This window comes from Toxorhynchites rutilus, chromosome 2 (genome assembly GCF_029784135.1).
Source record: "Toxorhynchites rutilus septentrionalis strain SRP chromosome 2, ASM2978413v1, whole genome shotgun sequence".
Taxonomy (NCBI): Eukaryota; Metazoa; Arthropoda; class Insecta; order Diptera; family Culicidae; genus Toxorhynchites; species Toxorhynchites rutilus.
In genome coordinates, this window is record NC_073745.1 from 55,198,643 (window position 1) to 55,223,893 (window position 25,251).

The 25,251-nt window shown below is 33.7% G+C and overlaps 1 protein-coding gene across 9 annotated transcripts in view; it reads right to left on the reverse strand.

Moving 5' to 3' along the window:
- The window catches only part of LOC129765451 (uncharacterized), a 134,809-nt gene that overhangs the window by 34,575 nt on the left and 74,983 nt on the right, over nt 1–25,251 (reverse strand). For 8 of the 9 annotated variants that reach the window (XM_055765799.1, XM_055765800.1, XM_055765791.1 and 5 more), the window contains 2 exons: nt 9,986–9,997; nt 155–338 (listed from right to left, as the gene is read on the reverse strand). In XM_055765799.1, coding sequence (XP_055621774.1) covers nt 155–338; nt 9,986–9,997 — 196 coding nt within the window. The remainder of the gene's footprint in view (nt 1–154; nt 339–9,985; nt 9,998–25,251) is intronic. The other variant, XM_055765798.1, reaches the window with a different exon arrangement.

Below are 25,251 nucleotides of genomic sequence, written 5' to 3' on the forward strand. Positions count from 1 at the left end.
CATCTACGTTGGCAATCATATTACAAGTAAAATACCAAGAGCAAGACGCTACTGTACAATTTTTAAAATCATATTTATCATTCTAGGGATGAAAAAATCCAAATCAAACTATCAAAAAAGAAACTACCAAACGGAACAAAAATCTTCCACTTACATGCATAGTTCTGCTGGGCCGTCTTCCCCCTGGGTGGAGGTGGATAGCGGAACGAGCAGATCCACTCGTCCTGAACCCGCAGGACCCGACCGGTGACCCGGGCGTAATACTCGTAGTTGTCCCGCCCGAACAGGTCGAACGCGGCGAACTGCTCGATCATCTGCTTCATGATCTTGGTTGCGACCTGGAACGGGAAAGAGAGATGATCGAAAAACATAAGAATGGATATTAGAAATTGTAGATCAAGGAGTGGTTTCATTGAGCATGTACAAGGAAGGTGTATACGGGTTGCTAACTATTACTGGAATGATTTGCTTGATCGATTGGTTGATGTGGAGATTCACAGATTATTGGTTCATAGCATTGGTGATGAACGAAGAGAAAAGAACATTTTCTATGTGGGATTCTACGATACAAATACAACAAACATAGAAGACAAATGTCCACAAAAAACAAATAGTAGCGGAAGATTGAAACGAATTTCAACAGTACCGAAATCGGTCTAATAGTTTGCATGCAAATGCTAATAATATTTTTGAAAAGTTTTGATTGTGTAAATGTATTTCATTTCCAGTACAGACTTGATTCTAGTGGCTAGAAGACAAACAGAAAAACACTCCGAATCGTAATAGGAGGTCTAACCATCTCCGATTACACGAAGTTATAGTTCGTCATTCTGGTAACCACATTCACAAGGCAACCAACTCCCCCAAGATAAAAACGATCACTTGGGGATTGTTCCGGGTTTTGTAGGCGTTTCTGGAGGAATAAAATTTTATGAATGCACCACTTTTCATCATGGCCGTAATTTTGACAGTTGTCATTTATTTTGTGGTGTATTCATTCCATCATGAAGAGAGTGACACCTGAACTGAACACTTGTTCAGTTCTAGAAACTCATCGCACTCTTCGTCCGTTTTACGGTCCATCAACGTCCATCAGATCAATTAATTCAAACAATCATGAATCGCACCAATTTTACTCAACTAGGAAGACACGCAAGATCAGAGACGTTACATACGTTACATACGTTAGTGTGTATGGGCCGGTGGAATCATTGGTTTCCTTCATAAATAATGTCATGACCATAAACATCAGACTTCTTTGTACCAGTGCCTTTGATGTGAAAAAATGTTAGTTCAAAAAGTCGTAATTTCGCTATTGGATCCGAGAGTAGACCTCTAATATCATAAGATTCAACATGTAGAGTGTTTGCTCTATGCCGATCAATCGCAAACGATCAACACCTTGCAAGACAACAGTCGCCACGATATCAACTGATATATGGCATTCATTACTGCAAAAAACAAACTTCCTCCAGCCAGCCAAGTTAACTATATGCTGGAAATCATATGCAAATAAAAATGGCCCGAAAATTTTGTTGCCAAATTTATTACATATAGCACAATTTATATGCGTTTCATTTTAATCATAAGGTATATGCCTATTATAATATAATAGTTTCTTCTAAAGCTTTGCTTATGCCCGGTCTTCTATTCCATAAAAATAGCATTTACGAAAAATTGTTCCGATTTTGTTCCGACTTTATACAGTTTTCTTCCTCAACCAACATTTTAGTCCCAGGTATTTTTATATCTTACCCTAAAAATGTATCATCTTGCATTGAGATGATCTGAAAAATTGAATATAAATATTCTGCCGAAAATACTGATTTTTAAAAAAATTTAGCTGTTAATCCGCTTTAACGATTGTTGTATTCTTACTAGAAATTGATTGGAAGTGAACATTCGAAGAAAAATTAAAAAAAATGCACTTCAGATGGGATTTATGTTTTTTGCCGTGTCGAGACCAAAGAGACCCATTCCATTATACCAATTTGGAAAGTCCACACTTTTCTACACAGTTAAGGAATGTATATTTTAACGTTTTTGAGATATACTGTGTTTCAGTCTCTTTTGAAGAACATATCTACTTTTTGAAAAGTATAGCTTTTGGACCATCTAACCGATAGCGATCATGATCATGACCAAATGAAATGTCTTTTAAAATGAACTTTCTATGAAAAAATACTCAACTTCCAACTTCCTTTCTATACTCAAAGACCAACTCGTCGTCACTCCTACTTCACACCTACGTCGTCACTAGAGTTTACTTCCATTCCGAAGGAAGAAAGAAGTGAATGAGAATTAAACTCGTGATGTTAACAACTACGCAAGATCGCCTCGGCAATTTAAATTCATTAAAACCAATGTGAAAACCATTGTAGCTATCCACCCTGCATAATGTCCTATCCAAGGGGAGTAAGATAATTATGGGGGTAGTACACTATGAACATCATAAAAAGTATGTGATTTTTCAACGAGAAAATAAATTACTATGATTAATCTGATATCACAGTGTTGTTAGGTGTATATTGTAAAGGGTGTGTCACATCAAATTGCATCACGGAAAAAACGCTGTAGAAATTTAATTTTTAGGAATTATATCTTCAGTTTTCGCTTATAATCAGATAAGAGTGTATAGATCACGTTGGCCATGCTTCACTGTCAATTTTTCGTAAATTTGGAAAAATGTCGTCGAACGAAAAAGAGCGTCGTGAATTAATCCTGTGCACTCATTTCGAGAATCTGGAGTTGTCACATCGGGACATCGGTAAGATGCTGGGAATCGTCCAATCCACGGTCAGCAGAGTACTAAAACGATACTTCGAGAACCTAATCATCGACCGGAAGGTGAAGAACGGCAAAAATGGATGCTCCGTCAGTGAAAAAGATCACAAGCGCGTAGTTAAGCAGTTTAGACGTGATCCGAGAAGTTCGGTCCGGGATGTCGCCAATAAGCTGAATTTATCAAGTTCATTCGTCCAGCGGACCAAGCAGCGGGAGGGCCTGCGTACATACAAGGTTCAGAAGGCTCCTAACCGCGACGAAAGGCAAAACATGGTGGGGAAGACGCGAGCCCGGAAGCTGTACACCGAAATGCTGACGAAGCCGCATTGCCTGGTAATGGACGACGGAAACCTACGTCAAAGCGGACTTTCGTCAGCTGCCGGGCCTGTTGTTCTTCTCCGCAGAGGATAAATTCAGCGTTCCGGAGGAGATTCGCAAGCAGAAACTATCCAAGTTTGCCAAAAAGTACATGGTGTGGCAAGCGATCTGCTCTTGCGGAAAGCGGAGGCGCCCCCTTCGTGATGACCGGCACGGTAAACGGGCAGGTTTACCTTAAGGAGTGCCTACAGAAGCGCTTACTACCACTATAGAAGCAGCACGAGGGCCCGACCATCTTCTGGCCGGATCTCGCTTCGTGCCACTATTCAAAGGACGTGTTGGAGTGGTACGAAGCCAACGGGGTCACCTTCGTGCCAAAGAAAATGAACCCGCCCAACGCGCCGGAGTTTCGCCCAATAGAGAAATATTGGGCGATTATGAAGCAGGCCCTCCGGAAGAACCCAAAAGTTGTCAAATCGGAGGCGGACTTCAAGAGAAAATGGATTTCTGTTCAAAAAAAACTACAACCTGACGTTGTACAGAACCTTATGGAGGGTGTAAAGAGGAAGGTGCGAGCATACGGGCTTGGGCTCGAAGTATGAATAAAAAGAAAATGCCAAAAGTTGTTTAATAGTTTTTATTTTACTGTCTAAAATTTTCAAAAGGATCGGTCTACTGGACGAATTTCTACAGTGTTTTTTCCGTGATGCAATTTGATGTGACACACCCTTTATAACAAACAAAAAATATATTGGGACTGTCCCCTGAATAGCCGCTACCGGTTTGTTGAACCCTTGCAGCCAAAACCTTGTAAACTGGTGGGAGTTCTACAAGTTTTTCTAGTGGTCCGATTTCAACCAATGATTTTTACGTAATTTTGGATATATTTCCTGTCATCGTAAGTAGGATTTTTTCAACATATTGATTTCCGACGAAATTCCGACATTTTTTGTAAAAAAATGCGTTTTTGCCTCAAAAATTCACCAACATTTTATTTTTCAAAATATCAAAAAAAAAAATCCTACGTACGATGACAGGAAATTTAGTGGAGAATCTGGGAAAAACTATTTCATCAGAATCGGGTGGACCGTTCCGGAGGTAGAACTCCCACCAGTTTTCTAAACTTAGTTTCGAGAAAAACGCGTTTTAAATTTTGGATCCGCGTTTCTTACGCAAAGACTTAGGTCCACTAATTGGCTTGTAAATTTGGAACGGAGTATCGGACAAACCTGGGACGAAACTACAGTAAAGTAGACATCCCAGAGAACATTTTAGGCCAGAAATATTTTGTTTTATTTTTCTCAAGTTTCCATAATGTGCTACCCCCTTAAGAAAAACAAGATTCCATATAATTTTGGCGTCACTCTTGTCATACTCAATCTCACACCAGCTAGCGAGCATACATTAGTGTTTCCTAATGCCGAAATCAGTGGTAACAGTGCAGCAACAAAGTTGTGAATAAGGCATTCTCTAGAGGTGAGAGCATCTTTTTTGCGGATGGAAAGTTAAGGTAAAAATTTGTTTAAAAAACCAATAATTTCATGAAGAGAATTTTTTTGAATCAACAAATCCCTTTTCAGGATAGATCACTACACGCACAAACACATTATCATTTGGACAACTCTAATAAATTAAAATATAACAATATAGTTAAATTGAAAGCCCTTAGTGTAGTCGTACGTCTCTCCAGTTGTGGCCCCGACATTACCCACCCCGTCTTTTATGTTTTTCAAGCTTTCCAATTTCATTTCAGGTTTAGGTTTAACAAATTTTGAAGAAATTCGGAAACTTTAAAGAACTGGTGTGACATTTTTTTATAACGCTTCCTAATCTTGAAGCCAATCTGCCGTCTACAGTTTTCTCTAAATAAATGAAATATGGATCCAAAAATGTGTCGAGAAAAAAAATTATAAGGCGATAAAATTCGGAAAAACTGAATACCGTATGTTCTACAGTGACATCGTAGTAGGCGTTGTTATTCCAATTAAAATTCGTGTTGACGAAATTGAACTTCGTGTCCCATTGCACAATGGTCCAGGAGATGCATTTAAGTGGAAATTGGCATTTAGAGCTCGACAGTTATTCTCTAGGCAAAAACTGTCTTCGACAAAGTTGTTACATATGATGAAGCGCTCATTTTCATGTTGCCAAAAATAGGGTGACCAACATTTGCGATAAAATAAAACATCTAACTTTCTTATCTCTATAGATAGAGGTAAATCTCTATAGAGGTAAATCCAGTTAGTTTTATATTTCAAATTCTACTAATGACTAAAGACTTTTAGAACATACTGATACAAACATTTTGCGATGCAGAAGTTGTCCCAAAAAATACGCTCTTTTCAATTGCTTGCCATTCTTTATTCTTTAGACAAAAACTGTTCTCGACAAAGTTGTTACATATGATAGAGCGCTTATTTTTATGTTATCAAAAATAGGGTGACCAAAATTGTCGATGAAATCAAAAATCTAACCTTCTTATCTTTATAGATAGAGATAAACATAATTCGACAATATTGTAGCACCAATTATTTCAATTAACTTTGTAGAATAAAGCTTTTTTCTATCTTTTAATATAATCGATTTAGCGCTTTTTTTCTCTGTTGCATTAGGGTGACCATGGAAAAGCGGGGTTTTTGCTCTAACTTTTATATTTCAAATTGTACATCAAAGCTGTCTTCGTACGACTTTTAGATCTTACCAAGACCAACATTTTGCGATGCATCGTATTCAATCGATTTATCGTGATCATCACAAATCATCAATAATAAATGTATTCTACAACTGAGAATTTGAGATTAACTCATTTACTGGAATATAACGTCCATACTAATGTAACAATTTCCGGAATGGAAAGAATACAACAAATCAGATTGTAATTTTGTGCTCCCGTGGCCTAGTGATTTGCGTCACACCCAACATGCCGGAGGTTCGGGTTGGATTCCCGTTCTGATCGGAGGTTTTTCGTCAAAGAAATTCCTCCGACTTGCACTGTGGTCACGCGTATTCTAGAGTTTTCCACTCAGAACACATTCAAAGCGTGTAATTTGGCATAAATATCTCAACTAAGTACTAATAAAAATGACGCAAGTAATATCACGTTGAGACGGCGAAGTTCCTCTAGGAACGTTAGTGCCATTTAAGAAGTAAGAAGATTGTAATTTTCATCTAATTTACTGGTAGTAAATATTATTAAAATAATACGACGAGGAAGAACAACAAACTTATAAAGTAGAATGTAAAAATGTTAATGACGACCCCAGCTCACTTTAAAATTAGGAGACTTATATAGACCTTGGAACATTTCGTTGAAAACGTAGCAAGGGAAAAACTAAAAAAAACAAAATGAAGAAGATTGAAAAACACAAAATGTAATGTTCAACAGAATTTTTTCATTGTTTAAACATGACATTTTTATTTTCATTTTGATCAATTTAGATAGAAATTTGTAAATGCCAAACTGATAAACAGATAAAGTGGAGAATTGGTAAATGTCAAATATTGAGAATTTCAGGAAATTATTGCCTAGACGGTTAAAGACAAAAAATCGAAAGAGATAGTTAGATCGAGAAAATTAAATAAAGAAAAGTAGTAGAAGAAGGATAGAAAGAGAATGATTGTAGACTGTAAAAGGGTAGTAGAGTAAAATAAAGAGAAGAATAAACAAAATGAAAGAAAGAGAAGAGTAGAGAAAAAATGGAAAAAGAAGTGAGAGAGAAGAGAAGAGACAGACAAAGAAACAAGAAAAAAGGATAAATAGTGAAAGTGAGGAGAGCAGAGAGACAAAAATAAAAGGGCAGAAAAAGCTCTTCTCTATCAAATAGAGAAAAGTAGAAAGAAAAGAAGAGAAATGTAGAGAAAGAAGAATAGAGAGAGAAGAAGAGAGGAAAAAAATAAAATAGTAGAGAAAAGAAAATTTTAGAATAAAGAGAGAAACGAGGGGAGGGAAAAAAGAAACTAACTCCCCCCCCCACCTCACTCACTCACTGACAAATTCTGGGAAGGCCTATAGATTTACTATGGATCTCGCTGCTGCGAATAATCCGCATAATCTGGCGTAGTGGTAACATTCATTCCTCTCAGGCTAAAGGTCACAGGTTCAATTCTTACTCCCGACATTCTTCCGGAATGGAAGTAAAGTCACGAACCAACCAAAAAGTGTTGAAAGTCACTATAATAGGAAGAGTTTCATGCCAACGCTATGGGTGTAAAGACATGGGTCATTTAAGCCAACTTAGAATACTTGAAAAATTCGAAAAAGAAGACTCCTTTTTGAAAAAAGCCAAAATTTATAACTTAAAAACTATGATACCTATGAAATTCTTGTGAAGGAATGAAATGTAGAAAACTATTTAAATTTTCACAAAAAAAAACCAAATTTTTTTTGGAAAAAAAAATCGCTGAAAAAAAAAGTTATTTAAAAAATTTAAATTCATTTTTCTCAAGAACGTATTTTTTTAAATTCCCAAAAATATGTATATGAATAGCCCTTATAATTTCCAACAAGTCGTCCATACATCGGAATATGGGCACTTTTACAGGGAAAAAGTTTTTGTAACAACTTTTTCTTTGAAAAAAATATAACTAATCCTAATTTTGTTTAAAGCCCAGAAGCGATAGAGTGTCTTCGACAAAATTTTAGATCTTATTAAAACATGAACTTTTTACGAAGACATCAACTATCTATCTTTTATAGTTTTTGGAATATAAGTCAATTTTGTATGAAGACTCCTGAAAAAAAAAATGTTTTGATCGTAACATTTTTGTGTGTAAATTCTTACGTTTGACATGTTTTTGGCATGTTTCTAAATAGAAAAAAAGAGCATGTAAATTGCGATAATTTATGCATAAAAATGTTACTAATTGAACATTAATAGTATTTTCTTCAAAGAAAAACATGAAAAAGTTGTTGTTCGAAAAACTTTTTCCATCTAAATGTGCCCATTAGGGTGCCAATGAAAGTATGGGAAAAAATCGACCCTAAAATTTCAAAAAGTTACCCTATACAAAATGTTCACCACCTCGAAAAACATCCTATGCCGAATTTCAGCTCAATCGGATTTAAGGGAGAGTGGCGCAAAGTGGTCAAAATTTGAGTTTTTTCAAAATCGAAAAATCACCCAAGGGGAAATCGGGGTTTTCGAAAAAAATTGTTTGATGCCAAATGTCTTAAAATTGCATGAAAATTGCAGATCTAGTGTCATATCAAAAGTTTTTTTTGTCAAAAAATGGCACTCTGGGACTTAGTTTTGTTCGGAGTACGAAACGAAAACTATGGTTTTGGGTGCCAATGAAAATAGATATCTCTATTTTTCATTCGGAACTCATTCGGATGTCATTTACAGACGTTAAAATTTGAGTTTTTTGAAAACCGAAAAATTACCGAAAATCGGGATTTTAAAAAAAATCGATGCCAAATGTCTTAAAATTGCATGACAAGTCGAGATTTACAGTTATCTCGAAAAACTGTAACTCTCGACGGGTACCTAACGCAATTTTAAGACATTTAACATCAAAATTTTGTTTTAAAACCTCGATTTTCGGTTATTTTTCGCTTTTCAAAAAAAACTCAAATTTCAACGTTTGTGGCACCAGTAAATGAATGCAGAATGAGCTAATGTTTTGCATAGGGTATATTATCGAGCAAATCAACACTTCGTAATAAGTTCCGAATGAAAAATCGAGATAACTATTTTTATTAGCACCCAAAACCATACTTTTCGTTTCGTACTCCGAAAAAAACAAGTCCCAGAATGCTGTTTTTTGACATTTTGTATTGAGATGACGCTAGATCTCGACGTTACATGCTATTTTAAGAGATTTGACACCAAATAATTTTCTTCGAAAACCCCGATTTACTTGAGTGATTTTTCGATTTCCAAAAAACTCAAACTTTGACAGCTCGGCGCCTCTCCCCTTAAGACCAATTGAGCAGAAATTCGGCATAGGGTGTTTTTTAGAGGATATAGATACATATATATATATATATATATATATATATATATATATATATATATATATATAAAATACGTTAAAATACGAATTTTAATCTTTCACTGACTTTTTTTTGGCGAAATTTTTCGTATTTTTTTGTGAAAATTTTAATAATTTCCTACATTTCATCCCCTCACAAGAATTTTGTGGGTATTATAAATTTGGCCTTTTTCAAAAAGTTGTCTAACTCTTTTCACAATATTTTCAAGTATGCAAAGTTGCTTAAATGATCTATGATCACCCACAACGTTTCGCTGCTATCTGAGATGGTGCGGTCAACTCCTAAGACGAGGTAGTATGAAATTCGTCATTGAAAAAGAAAAAAATCCGCTCGAGGTTCTACTGTAGAAATGGCAGAGAGATACAGCCAATGGGTTGAGGGGTGTGGAAGTCGACGAAATTTTGAACAAAGCCCTTCCTGCAATCGGCGCAATCTCTATTCGGTCACTGCTTTGCCCATTTCACTGGCGAATAGGACCCATCAGAAGGTTAGTAAGTAAGTACTGAGTAGAAAATGCAACATAGAAAAAAAGGAAAAAAAATCAACGGAATCCGTTGTTCAACAGAGTAATAATCGACATTTTTGAGAGGGCAACGAAGAAAAAAAAGAATAAAAAAGGTAGATTATCAGTATTTATATTAAAATTATGGACGTAACATATTTTTTAGTGTCATGCAGTAAGACAGATGCCGATCCATTGGAAACAAACTAACCGATTTTGCCAACATACTACTCATAAGGAAACACAGAAAATCTACGAACGATTCGAATATAGGCACAACAAGATGACACAAACGCATCTTGAATTAAACAAAAATAAACAACAAAAAACAACAAAGAACTAAGAGAATATTACAACATTAGAATTGCCTTTGCTGTGAAACTTACATTCACTTCCGCCTGTTCAGTGGTGGTGGTGATTTGTTAGTGTGGTTAGTGTTTTCAGTATTAATGGTTTTGGACAGCCGAACCGATCGGTTTTTCGATGGTGATGTAGTAAAGTTTTCAGTCGTTTTCAAGTGCATATGTGAAAAAGAGAAGAACAAAAATAAAATTTATTTATGGTTTGCTTGTCAATTTTATATCAACGCAATTGATATTTGGCATCCCTGTTACTCCGAGCAAGCGTTTTCCCTGGCTGGACTTGTTGACCTACTCCATCGTAAATTAAGTGTGAAGCGACTAACCACTGTGTCCGAAAAAAAACACAACTGTCTTGGTAACAAGCGGTACCCCGTCACAATCTACCGGTTAATTTGCTTCCTGTGTTAACGGCTATAAAGGCTGCAAACACAAAAAAAACAATCGCTTACAAACAGTAGCCACTTGAAGAGCGCACTTTAAGAAATCTTTCCCTATAGTCAGATATGATCACCGAAGGGGACAAAGACCACGCGGCACGACGATAAACATCGTATTTAGCGTCGGTCTTATGGCGAAACATTTCACTCGGTTAATGATTGTGTTTCTCCACTGTTTAGTTGGAGCTTCCGAATTAACTTTAGTTTCTTTTGTTGATAGGCGTTCAATGGTGAGTTCAATAGCCATGTTTAACCCAGAGCAAATTTTTGTGTGCATGAACGTATGAATGGATTAGTTTTGCTGTTCCTTCAATGTTTTTATTTGTAATGGAAATATTTATCACTCTTGATTTGTGTTTAGTACGACGGTTGGATTGAATTATGACAAAAAGTATATTGCAATTCTTAAGCTTCATGATCATATGTTTATTTGAAATATAATCACCCTACATCATCGCTAATATAACCCCAACGTAAATCATGTTTTTTTACATTCGGTCACTAAATAATACCTTATAACTTTTTTCTATTCAGGACTTGACAACTGCCTTCATCTCGTCATCCAAAATGGATTAATAATTCTAGAGGTCTCACTTTCCTGTGAAGTAAAGGAAATAAATAAATAAAAACAAGGGGGCAATACCCGGGATATAAAAAAGTGCCATAGCACCAGGACACGTGCGTATACTTCTGAGTATAAAGCATAATGAATGAACACAGCCAGTTCAAACTGCCGATGCGCAATAGAGATGGGCAAACCACGAACGGTACGAACGAACTAGTTCGCCGAAAAGAGTGAACGAACGGTCGTTCTTTTTCAAAGAACGGTAATTCTCCCCACGAACTGATTGCGAGCGAACGGTTTGTGAACGAACTGATTCCGAAAGAACGGTTTGCGAGTGAACTGATGGAGAGTGAACTGCTTGTGAACGAACTGGTTCAGAAAGAACTGATTGAGAGTGAACTGTTTGGGAACGAACTGTTTGAGAACGAAGTGTTTGCGGGCGAACTGTTTGCGAACGAACTAGTGCAGCTGAACTGATTTGCGCTGGACGGAATGGACAAATATAACGAGAACGTTTGAAAGGAAAATAAAACGATATTGTCATGATGAGCAAAATGCATCTAACGCAGGGTTTATTTTGTTGATGTATACTCAATTTTGTGTTAAAAATTAAATTAGATTTTGGTAGTTTTAAAAGCAAAACTATATATTTTCAACTACATGTATTCTATCAATTCCGTGTAGCATTCATATATTTCCTGATAATCAGAAAAAAATCTGGGGGAAGCTGGGGCGATTCATGGATTAGGTAAACATAAAATCTTATAGTGAGGGCAAAGTTTTTTCGTTGCTTTCAATTCATTGTTTGGCCTATTGCGTATACGTGTTATCGTGAATGTTTGTATGATTCATTGTTAGTGAAAATCGCTGCTGATTTTTTCCCTTGAATGAACATTATGAAACATGATCTTACAACCTGTATGTTGTCCAAAAAGAGAATATAAAAAAATTGCACATATTTTGTGCACATCAAATTATTACATAAACTTTTGTCGACCGATAAACATATTTTCACATACAGTTTGCGACTTTTAAAGAAGAAGCAGCTTATCTTTCCCCACTAAATTTCAAAAATATAAATCCCATACGTACACTATCCAATCCAACGATATCAATTAATAGCTGTCTATTGATGTTGGGTTCCATCTAACATTCTATGTTGTTCTTAATACCGCTGAACGAAAGGGCGAAAGAACGGTTCAAAAGAACTGATTCACTTAAATGGACGGTTGATGAGTGAACCGTTCATCAGAGTGAACTGTTTTGCCCATCTCTAATGCGTAATAATGTTCCTTACAAATCCAGCCAATCATTGCAAATTGTAGTCTTAACTCAACAAAAAAAATTAGGTTTATACTGCTCTATCAATTATGCATTTCTCCATACTTTCAATCAGGCTGATCATACCAAAACACACTTTTACCAATGGTGGAAGTGTGTTTTCAAATCAAATCTTTTCCAATCTGACCAAACGCGGCTCCGGTTCGTCAGACCATGTATCTTTTCCTCTCCCACCGACGCGAACTGCTGCTGTTGCTGTTGGTATTTCCACCCAGGCGTCAATAATATGTAACGCGAAACGTGAAATGTGAGCGCTGCAGCACCACAACAATGCTACTTTTTTTTAGATGCATAGCCACCCGTCCGTGCTGCGATTTGCAGTTTCCGGAATCAATTACATCCAAAGGATGCTGGCTGTTGTTTATTATTGTGTTTATCACTGGTGTTGTTTGCTGGTGTTATTATTTTGTAGACTTGTTTGTTGTTACGTTTGTAAACCGTAGTCAAGTGTACAGACTGAATTGGTGATCATAATTGCGCCATTTCCTCGGTTCATTTTGATTTGACCCCTCCTACTTTGTTGCCTTAACTATGATTTAGTTTCAAAGTGGGCTATCAGAGAGAAAAAGGGCAAAATGGGAGGAATGCGTTTAGAGCAATGTGATATTCCGGCTGAATTTACAGATCTTCGAGGTTATTCATTCGAATTTTGTCATGCTGTTTTGTCAAGTGTTGTAACCAAAGTAGCAATATTTGAAAGAATTTTATTGATTTTCAAGAAATTTTGCGATAATTTATGAAACATTCATGACACACATTTTCCTGTTTTTATTTTTCTCACAAATTCGTCTCGCAAGCAAGTGATAATGTAACATTCTCCATTTTCGATTTCTAGCGAACTTTGTTACTATTCAACTTTTTCTTTAATAAAGGACCTGGTCGGGTATGGAAGTAAAAAGTGCCACCAAACCAAATCATCCGCTCTATGGAAAATATTGTAAAGGGTACAAAATAAGAAATTTTGACTATTTTTTTGAACATAGGATCTATGGTAAAAAATGGTTAAAATGTTTTTCACGCCATTCTCGACAGCTTCGTGATAAAAATTTGAAAAAAAACTAAAATGCATCTTACTATGGTGTATCGAAAAATAGTATTAAAAAAAATCATCAAAAATTCAAGTAGGGTAATACGGACAGGGTGGGTAATATGGACAGGTGGTTGATTTGTATAGTTACAGATTTTTGTTAATGAGAACACCTTCTACATGCTATTCTATAATATTTGAACCACCTTATGGCAATGAATAATGATCAAAAGTGGAACAGGGAAACAAAAACCGAAAATTATAAATTTAATTCGCTGATGGTTAAGTTTCGGTTTATGAGTTAACAGAGAAGCGATATTAGGTATGTACGGAGAAGTAAATTCATTCGTGAGTGGTAAATTTAAATTATTGAACTATTTGCACTGATGGGGTTAAAATGGACAGTCATATCCAAGATCACATCCAATGCATGAGTGAAAGTGAAGAGAAGAATATTCAACTATTTTTTCTATTGCTTTCCCTGTTTGTTCTATATCAGTTACTGGACACACAAACACTGAGAAATTATTCTCTCGTGAGCGATAAACCTCTACGCTTCGTATATTATGAACCTGTCCATATTCCCCTCACTATATGTCCATTATACCCGCACCGAAAAATTTTTTCTACTTTTCGGCTTGTTTTAATTTTAAACACATTTGGCCAATTATTTCGAAAACCAGTATGTTGAACTGTAAAAAACTGCTTTTAAGTTTTGGGAAACATGAGTTATCAAAGATACAATTGAATTTCTTGTTAACATGTTCGTTTTTTCCCCCACTTCCCCTACTAAAAAAATCTTGAAACATTTGAAAAAAAATTTTGGAAGATTTAGAGATTCACTACTACTTTAATTTATATTTAAATGTGTTTCTACATCTTTTCTAGATATGTGTGATTTTTTACAGAATTTTAACAATGTTGCGCGATATAGAAAAATATATACAGTCAACTCTCCCTAACTCGATGTTCTGTAACTCGATACCTCCTAACTCGATGGTCCCTTGGATATCGAGTTAGGGAGATTTGACTGTACAGGTCAGACTAGATAATATACAGACTCGATTATATGTGATTCGATTATATACAACTTTGGACTTGATTTTATACAGTTTAAAAAAATAGTTTTTTTATGTTTCAAATATGACGTATTTCACGAAAAACTATTACCTTTCAACGTTAAGGTGGGTTAAGGAATACCCTTACTTATAAAAACCCGGCTCTGTTACAGATAAAATGCTAATGAGCCTGAAAAATAAATAAATGGGATAAAAAAAACGTTAAGGTGAAATTTAAGTGATTTTTAAATGTACAGTGGGGTCAAAATCGTTTTTCTAGAAGATTTTGCTTGAATTTTCATCAGGAATTGTTTATATCGATATTGCAGCGAAATCGAGATAGATAGAAGTTGAGTGTCAAAGAATAAATTGTAGAGCGGTTACAAAGCTTTAATTTAAATGATAGAAACATTCAAGTTCAATATGAAATTACTAACTTTGAAGTACTTGACTTCCAAAATGTTATTCAAATCCACTAAAACTATATCCTGTCCTAAATTTTCTCATTTTTCTAATGGAAGCAACAGAATTGTCTTCTTTAGCGTACTATTTAATGTAGAGCCAGTTTAAGGTAACAAAGTCAAACAAACAAAAAGTTTTATAATTCTGTCATTGTTGAAATTCGAACATATACGTAGAAGTATTTTTCTCATTAAATGTGATCCTCTATCACCTCCCGAATAAATTCGGATTTTTTTATATGAGAAAGGTATGCTATGACTTTAAGGGGATGAATAAAAAAATGTTTTTTTGACTCGATTATATACAGTGAAAAGAAATCCGAAACTGTATATAATCGAGTCCGCCCTGTGTTTATAAAATGTTGATATTTTTTTTTAGAACTTTGTGGACTTAGTACCGGTTTAATTTCTATTTAAATATGTTCGTATGTGATTTGTGATATTTGTGATTTTTGATATTTGTGATTTGTGATATTTGTGATTTTTTTTTCAGAATATTTCGCGAACTGCGCTGCACTATTGAAAATGTCAAATAATTTAAAATAATACATTTTGTTCATTTTCTAATATTTTGTTATTATCTTAAAAATCTCCAAATCTTATAACCAGCGCTATGGAAAATATTGTATAAGGTAACAAATTAGAAAATTAAGTATTTTTTTTGAATCCCCATACGGTTCACCATAAGAGCTGTAGTCAAAAAAGTTTTTCACGCCATACTCAATAATTGGAAATGAAAATTCGAGAAAATACAGTGTACCAAGACAAATTATAAAAAAAATTATAGAAAATAAAATTTTTGAAATTAAAGTAATTTTTTTTTTGGTATTTCGAAATATTTTTTTTAGATCCATTAGAACATAAATTTCATTTAAATATATCTGTTTTTGATATGTGTTTTTTCAGAATTTTAGAGGGTTTTGCGGTAAATGAATTTCCGTGATTTTTCTTTTCGAATGTTAAGAATAAAGTGAAGTGTTCGGGTATTTTGATTATTGTTTAAGGTATATTTGAAGATGTATTTTCCATTTTTTGTGTGCACGAATAATGATTACCACGCTGTTGACAGCTGGATGCGTAGATGCTGTAAGAAAATAGGTACATTGCTGGTGGTATCGGTTCTGAAGCAACGGGGTGTCGTAGAGAAAATTCCAATGAATATTTTGAAACCTTAGGACAATACCTAAAGCGTTACTTGGAAGTTTTTGAAAATTCGGAAAATTGCCAAATTGCGGCCATTTTTGTTAAAAATTAGTTATTTTTCATAAAAAACTGCTGGTTAGAAATTCATAAAAATCGAAAAAATTAGATATCAAAAAACGGCTATGTAACACCTAAGTATTTTTTTTTAAATACAAATTCCCGGTATAAATTTGACAGAATGTATTACATGTTTAGTGAACATAGAGTTGTGAAATCAAAACTCGAGACATAGAATATTTCCAATTGTTATAGTAGAACAGTGAAAATTGTGTGACAATAAACATTTAAAATATCAAATGGTTTATAACACCTAAACACGGACGAATGTAACAAAAATTTGTAAAAAAAAAATACCTAATTATTTTCCACAATCTGGGCAAAAAAGTCACTGATAGGGGGTATCCACTTGAAGTCAGACCCGAACTGCATGAACATGTCCCAACAAAGCTTCCGTATCTTTGACTAAAGATAAGACTAAACATATCAACATCTGTACTATTTATAGAACTATTCAACTTTTTATAAAAAAAAAATCGAAATTCCAAAACAAAATTGACTTTTTCCAAAATCTATCAAAATGAAATACCGAACATGGGAAAAAAGCTAACTTGAAAAAAAACACACAAACGTAAGAAGTATTTGAACACACGAATACAAACAAAGAGTAAATGAAAAAAAAACAGAAAAAAAAGAATTCGAAACACGCGAAAAAAAACGAGTAACTAACAAAAAAATGGCAGAAAGAAAAAAAATACCGGATACGAAAAGTTCGAAAAAAAAAGAATCGGAACAACGGAAAAAAAATTGCACAAACGAACAAAAATCCGGCTATACAAAAAATCTGTCGAGCAAAAAAAAACTGCACACACAAAAAATCAGCATACGAAAAAAGAATCCAGACACACGGCAAAAAAGTGCGAACAAAAAAGAGAGAAAAAGCCGACGCACGAAAAAAAATTCCGACCAAACGAACAAAAAAAATTCTGGACAAACAAAACAAAACCAGGTGAACGAAAGACATGTAAACATAAATTCCCGCCGCGTAATGTAATGTAAGACGTAGTCCTACGTCAAAATTCGTACAAGAAAAACAATCGGACAAACAAACAAACAAAACTCCAGACAAACCAAAAGAAATCCAGAGGAACGAAAAAATACCGATTTGAAAAAAAATGGACACAACAAAATCCAGATTTGTAAAAAAATTCGAGCAAATTAATCCAGAAATACAAGCAAACAAAACAAAAAATCCGTAACCAAAAGAACGAATAAACTCAAAATGGATTCGTTTGTGCACACTACAAAAATCGCACAAATAAAAAACCGACACATAAAAAAGGACGCAATTATCGAGCGCAAAAAAAGATATCTGGAACGAGAAAAATAAATTCTGGAGATACGATAAAAAACACTTGCAAAACAATCCAGACAAACAAAAATTCGGATAAACAGAGAAAAAACGAGCAACCAAAAAAAAATTGAAAAAACGAACTAAAAAACTATAGAAACAAACAATAAAACATCGGACAAAAGAACAAAAATCCCGACAAACGAACAAAAAAAAATCCAAACAAATAAAAAAAATCAGGACAAATGAGGAAAGAGCCAAACGAACGGAAACAAAATTGGATTTATGCGTCACACGGAAAAAAAAGGGGGAAGGATTATGTTCCAAAGACAAGACCGTATAGTTGATGTAAGATTGAGTATGATATTTGCTGCATGTGCCTAGAAGTCTCCAAAAAAGTATGAGAAAGCAGAAGCTCTCATTTGAAACATATTTATCTATTATCCACCACACCACTTTCGGTCAAATTCCTGAACAAGAATCTTATGCCTTGTTCGATTGGCAGAATGTACCGCAAATGAAAGAAGAAAATCTCCTTTGGGAAGCAATCACTAGCTGCGAACTGAAAAATGACGTTTTCATAATTTCCGGAGCGATGACCTGATGTTTTTTTTTTTGTCAAAATGAGTATCTTCGGAAAAGGTTGCTGCTTTTTATAGAGCAGCATGAGGTTGATTGTCACTTAGTGCCATCATCCTTCATGACATTATTGAATTCTCAATATTAATAATTCTCTTCATGATACTGCATGAAGAAACCCGAATGTTTATTCTGATAAACAATCCGAAATGTATTCCATTTTTTGGGAAATGACGAAAAATCGAACATTGGCCAAAACTTGATATTTTTTCCCGTAGAAGGTTCAATCGAATGGTTTTTTTTCTACATCACAATGTGCGTTTTTTCTTAAAAATAATACTGTAGAAAAGCTTATATATTCTTGTACTATTTGGTGTTGTTTTTGTAAGGTTATGTTAGGTTATGATTGATGACGATCGATTCTTCGAACAGCTGGTCATATTAAGGGACATCATTACCAACGATAGGATATTGTAAAAAACCGATCCAATCACCCTTTACATGTAGTGCACAACTCGTCACTAGCAACATAACAGTCCAACAAATGTGCGAAAAATGTAAAATAAAATTAAGCTAATTGGTGTTCGACGCTTATGGTTATGGGTGATGATAATTAGCTAACGTAGTAAATCTTGGCCCGCGCGTAAACACTCTTTCGAGCTACACTGCTGTGAAAAGTACTTCAGACAATGATACCAACTTCGATGAAATAGCTGAATGAAGAGTGATTTAAAGTTATTATGAAGCTGTTAAAAGTCTAGAAGTTATTCACAAAAAGAGCATTTGGCCAGCCGGTTACCAAGACAAATTAACTTAACACATGTCTGGTTATGCTGCCTCACATACAGCGATCCTCTTCGTGTTCGCATGATTGATGACGACCTGTGCAGAAACAGCGTTGCTTCATTTCCAATACTTAACATAATGCTTAACACCATTTCTCGCGTCTACACCTTGCATTGCGTTGCACTCGTTTTGTGATTTATTCTTTTGCTGTGAACCATCATCATGTGTTTACATTGTAAAATGGAGAATGTTCGGAATCCGGCAAGAAATGCGGTTTGGGTCTGCTGTTGATTTGCTTATGGTATGTCCAAACGAATTTTTCCGTTTCGTAACATAAGTAGTGATTCGGCAGGTGGTTATGCTATGCTTACAGCGATTGGGTCCATTACTTGGAAACGAATTCAATTGAAATTGCATTGTGTTATAATTCAATTACGCGTCTCGGCGTGGCGATGATTGACCACCATGCCGCAACTGCACTCGGCCGCTAATGGTTGTAATTCATACATAATAATGCGTGGAGAACAAAAGTGTCGATAACCGAGATTTTTTTCTCTTTTTTCATAAAACCATTTTCCAGTTGCGGTGCACCGACAAGATCAACTGCTAGAAACAGCAGCATAGTTTTCCGGGTCAGGGTTCGAAACACTTACTGCTAAAACAATGACTTCTTCCTCCAATCGTGATATCTTGTAGCAGCAGTCTGATTGCGACTACCGCATATAACTTTCTCCAAGTTAATTCGATAAACACGACGAACTTCCGCGATACTACAAAACAAAATCCGTTCGCGTCGTGGCGGTCCTCTATAATTTGCCACCATAAATATGGTTTGTGATAAACGAGGGGATCCCCATTTGTGGGTTCGCTCACGGTTAGCAGTTGCTTGTGATTTATATCCGTACTGTTCTTCGTTTTTGTTTTAGTTTGACTGCACTAGAAATTGGCACAATAAACAATTGGTTTTCACTTCTTTATAACGATATTTTGCATGCCCAACTATATACTCAACTCAAATATACTCAACAAAATAAGAGAAGCAAGCTACAACATTTCGATGGCAGATTTGAAATCATGATTAAATTCTGTACAAAATCGAACAATAATTCACCGGCGAAAAACAATATGCTTTTTTAGATCAATTGAAAAAAGGAAAAAGCAAATCTACTGTAATTTAGCAAATATTGCAACAAGTACTTATGGCAGCAGGTATTTTTTTATCTAGCGTTGATCTAACTTCTGCTAAATTTTATATTGATAAGTTCTCTTTGATTCGATTCGTTTTCTTTCCTAATCAATCAAAGCTTAGAGTAGATTGAAAATGTATGTCATTGCAAATGTTGGATAGAAGTAATTGCAGACTACTCGTGAAATTCGTTCAATTCGTTAGAGAGTTTGTGAGTATGTGGGTTTCCATGCATCACGATGTTATAGCATGACAAAAATTACCAAAAAGTCTCGAAGTGAAGCTTGTTTCTCTATTTTTTCCTAAAAATATCATCACTTTCGATACAGCATTTACTCACTTGTCGTAAAACATTGAATAGTTCGATTTTATTTCTATTGAAATTTCTTCATTTTTACCAAATTTTATTTATTTTTCACTAACGCAAGAGGGGCCTGATCACGAACGCCACTTCAAGGTGAAAACGAAATGAAACGTATATAACCTTGCATACGACGAACTTCATGCCAACTCGTCTTAGGAGTTGGCAGCACCATCTCAGATAGTAGTGAAACGATGTGGGTGTAAAGACATGGGTCGTTTAAGCAACTTTGCATACTTGAAATATTCGAAAAACAATTAGACTACTTTTTGGAAAAAGCCAAAAAAAATTTCTTAATTTTTTACAAAAATTTATAACTTAAAAACTATGATACCTACAAAATTCATGTTGAAGGACGAAATGAAGCAAATTGTTAAAATTTCCACAAAAAAAATTGGAAAAAAATTTCGCTGACAAAAAAATTATTTTAAAAATTAAAATTTTTTATTTTTCTCAAAACCGTATTTTTTTTAAATTCCCAAAAGTATATATATGAATAGCCATGAAAAACATGAAAAAGATGTTGTTCGAAAAACTTTTTCCATGTAAATGTGCCCATCGTCCGGTGTATGGAAAACATGTTGGAAATTTTAAGGGCTATTTATATTTATTTCTTTCAGAATTTTGAAAGCATATGTTTTTGAGAAAAATGAATTTTATTTTTCAAAATATTTTTTTTTCAATGAATTTTTTTTTCTAAATTTTTTTTTGATAATTTTTAATGAAAACCAAAATAATTTCCCACATTCGATTCGTTGACTAAAATTTGGTATGTCTGATATTTTTTTAAAATTTTTTTCTTTAAATTTTGAGCTTTTTCAACTTTTTTTCGAAAAATCTCAATTTAAAAACTATAACATCTACAAAAAGATGGTCAGAGAATGAAATGTAGGAAATTACTTAGGTTTTCATTGAAAATTATCAATGATTTTTTTGGAATAAAATTTTATTGAAAAAAAATATTTTGAAAATTAAAATTCATTTTTCTCGAAAACATATGCTTTTAAAATTCTGAAAAAATAGATATAAATAGCCCTTAGAATTTCTAACAAGTTTTCCATACATCGGACGATGGGCACATTTACATGGAAAAAGTTTTTCGAACAACAACTTTTTAATTTTTTTCTTTGAAAAAATGCTATTAATGTTTAATTCGTAAAATTTTTATGTATAAATTATCGCAATTTACATGCTCTACTAACTATTCTCTATTTGGAAACATGTCAAGAACATGTCAAACGTGAGAATTTACACACAAAAATGATACGAGCAAAACATTTTTTTTCCGGGAGTCTTCATACAAAAATGACTTATATTCCAAGAGATAGAAAATTGACGTCTTCGCCAAAAGTTCACATTTAAATAAGATCTAAAACTTTGTCGAATACACTATATCACTATCTTGACTTAAAACAAAATTAGGATTAGTTGATTTTTTCCAAAGAGAATAAAAAAAAGTTGTTAGAAAAAAGCTTTTTCCCTGTAAAAGTGCTCATCTTCCGATGTATGGACGACTTGTTGGAAATTTCAAGGGCTGTTCATATATGCTTTTGGAAATTTAAAAAAAAATACGTTCTTGAGAAAAATGAATTTTAATTTTAAAAAAAAATTTTTTTTTCAGCATTTTTTTCAAAAAATGTTTGGTATTTTTTCGTAAAAAAACAATTTCCTACATTTCATTCTTTGACATGAATTTTGTATCATAGTTTTTAAGTTATAAATTTTTGTAAAAATTAAAAAAAAATTCGGGTTTTTCCAAAAAGTTGTCTAATTATTTTTCGAATATTTCAAATATGCAAAGTTGCTTGAATGACCCATGTCTTAACACCCACAACGTTTCACTGCTATCTGAGATGGTGCTGCCAACGGCCAGTCGAGTTGGCATGAAATTCATCATACAATTAATTTAAATTTTCGATGCAATTCGTTCATTTTGACACTCTTCCTAAATGTGTAAATAATACGCATTCAAAATTTCGCATTTTTTCCTACATTAAACGAAATTTAAACGAAAAGTTCAAAAATATTTTTTTTATTATTTGTCAAAATCTGGGATCTCTCGCCTTCTATTAACATTTTTGAAAAACTGAGCCTTTTTTACATAAAATATCACAATATCAGGAACACATTTTTTTTTCGTTTTCCAGACATATATTTTTTACCATTTTTTTCTGATTTTGAAAAATATACTCAATTTAAAAAAAAACACATTTTAAGCCGTTTAGCCAAATTACCACTTTTCTCCCTCAAAAGAATAAATAAACGAACTTTTTAGTAATAAATGCCAACTGCAATCTAAAATTTCACTATCAGACGAAAATTTTTGAAAAAAAAAGTTTCCGTGATTTTTTAGGCTTCGAGACTAAAGAGACCCTTAATCTTAGTATGATGTATCATACTAGATTTTTAACATTAAATAACGAAATCTCAGGAATACTTTTTTTTGTTATTGAAATATATAACCTTTCCACATTTCTATGTTGATCCTGAAAAATAAACTCATTTGAAAAAAAAACTAACTTTAAAATCGAACTCGATTGATTTTGAATTTTTTAACAAGAAATAAATGATATTTTGATTGATTTTCTAGGAAAAATATAATTGCTTCTAAAATATGTCTACTTTTAGACGAAAATGATAAAAAATGTTTTTTTTCTCGTCACAATAAAATAACATTTATGAACTTTTCGACTAAAAGTAGTCAATTCCTAATTTCGGTTAGTTTTGGAATTGCAGCGTAAGAATCGGTTTAGTAATTCCGGAGAGAAACATATCCTAAGACAGGCGAGCGTTTTCAGGTTATGATGGGACATCAACTTCGTTTCCGACCAAAAAATGATGAGAAAAAAATAATTATTTGAAAATTGTGCAATTCATTTCAATGCAAATATTTTTTTTCACCACTTCCCACTATTTTGCCATCTGTCTGGCGAATGGACAATATCATCTCCATGCAACCATATTAATACTAGCTCATTTCCAAGTTCTTCTAACATTCGAACTGATTTTTCGAGCAATAATGTTAGCAATTCATCGTTCTCTAATTCATACCTTATGCTACACTTCTTTTAATTGACACTAAACCTACCGATGTTTCATTTATACATATTCCTACCACAGCGGGTCAAGTGACCCTTTATGAATAGTTAATGAACAATGACTCGATTTATATAGCTTTGTTGAAAAACGTAGCTTACCATATTTGTCCTGTATATTTCGACATTTTGGGATAACAATTATTAGCAAATATCACTGTAGCTTGGAATGGTTACTGTTAGCTCACTTGGATAGTCAGCAATACAATTAATTCTAATCATTCACAATACAACAAAATATATAAAGCAATAGCAAAAATGTGTAAAGCAATGATTTTGTATCACAATACACATACAAATTTTGCTGTTATCATATGAATGTTTGCACGGGTCAATTTCTCACAAAACAAAAAATAATTAAATAATTAAAAATTAAAGGAAAATTACTTTTTCCCCTTTCTCTCAAAAATGACTTTCTTCAAAAATTTCAAAAAAAATTTTGAAGTACTGAACCGATTCCGATGATCAACATATCATATTAAAGGCAGATTTCTCTAAAAAAAATATTACATTTGCAAAAAATGGATTTCGTTTTCATAACTATTGATTGTATTTGTTTTTTTTATAATAGTTTACATGGTTTCGAGACCAAGTGCGCTATATTTTTTTATGATTTTTCTTGAAAACTGAGGTTTTTCTGTGTAACATATCCAAAAATCAGAGAGGTTTATTTTTTTTTGTTCTTGAGTTATTATTTTTTTTCAAAATTAACCGATTGTCCGAAGAATCAATTTTTACCCCCTTCTTCCACCACAAAAAATCATAACTTTTGAACTACTAGAACGATGCAGATGATCGACATATGACATTAAAGCCAATGAGCTATTCTTGTGTAGAAAAATATCACACTTGGGAAAAAATAGAATTTTTTCTTCGTGATTATTGGTTGTAATTACATTTCATAGTTTACATGGTTTCGGAACCGAGGGAATCATATTTTTTATATTTTTTCTTGAAAGCTGAGCTGATATGTTTTTCGCATAACATATTCGAATGAACTCGCGACATCTGATCCATATGTTGAACCAGTAAAACACACTGAAACACACTGAACCAGTAAAACACACTGAATGGTTCTTAGGAGTCGCAAGCCATGCTCATTGTGCAAATTTCGGCGATTGAAGCCTTAAGTGTATAAAGGGCCTGACCGGGTAAGGGAGTAAAAAAGGCCCCCAAACTAAATCACTAGCTGTATGGCAAATATTGTATATGATACTAAATAAGAAATTTCGACGGTTTATTTGAACCCCTATGTGGTCTATAGTGAAAAACGTTATTTTTCGTTTATTTCACGCGATCCTCAAAAGCTTCGAGATAAGAATTTGAAAAAAAAAAACGGAATGTGCTTACCACGGTGTATCAAGAAAAATTATCAAAAAAAAAATTCATCAAAAATTTTAGTACTAAAAAAAATATTAAAATTTTGAAAAAATTTTTTTGGGATTTAGAGATTCAGCATTACTCTAATTCATATGTAAATGTGTTTCTAAGGCTTTTCTAGATATGTGTGATTTTTTCCAGTTTTTTTTTTTCAGTGTTGCGCGGTACAAAAAAAAGATTTTTTTTTTATTTCCAAAGAGTCTGGCTGGGTAAGGGAGTAAAAAGTCCCCCAAACCAAATCATCCGCTGTATGAAAAATATTGTATAGTAAAACACTTTGGCAGTAGTACCATATATTTGAGTCCTCATATGGTACACCATAGGATCTATGGCGAAAAATGCACCTTTGGTTTTTTTCACACCATTCTCAACAGCTTTGAGACAAAAATATGAAAAAAAAAATACTGAAAGTACATCTTACTTAGGTGTATCGATCAAAATTTTCAAACAATTTTTTCTTCAG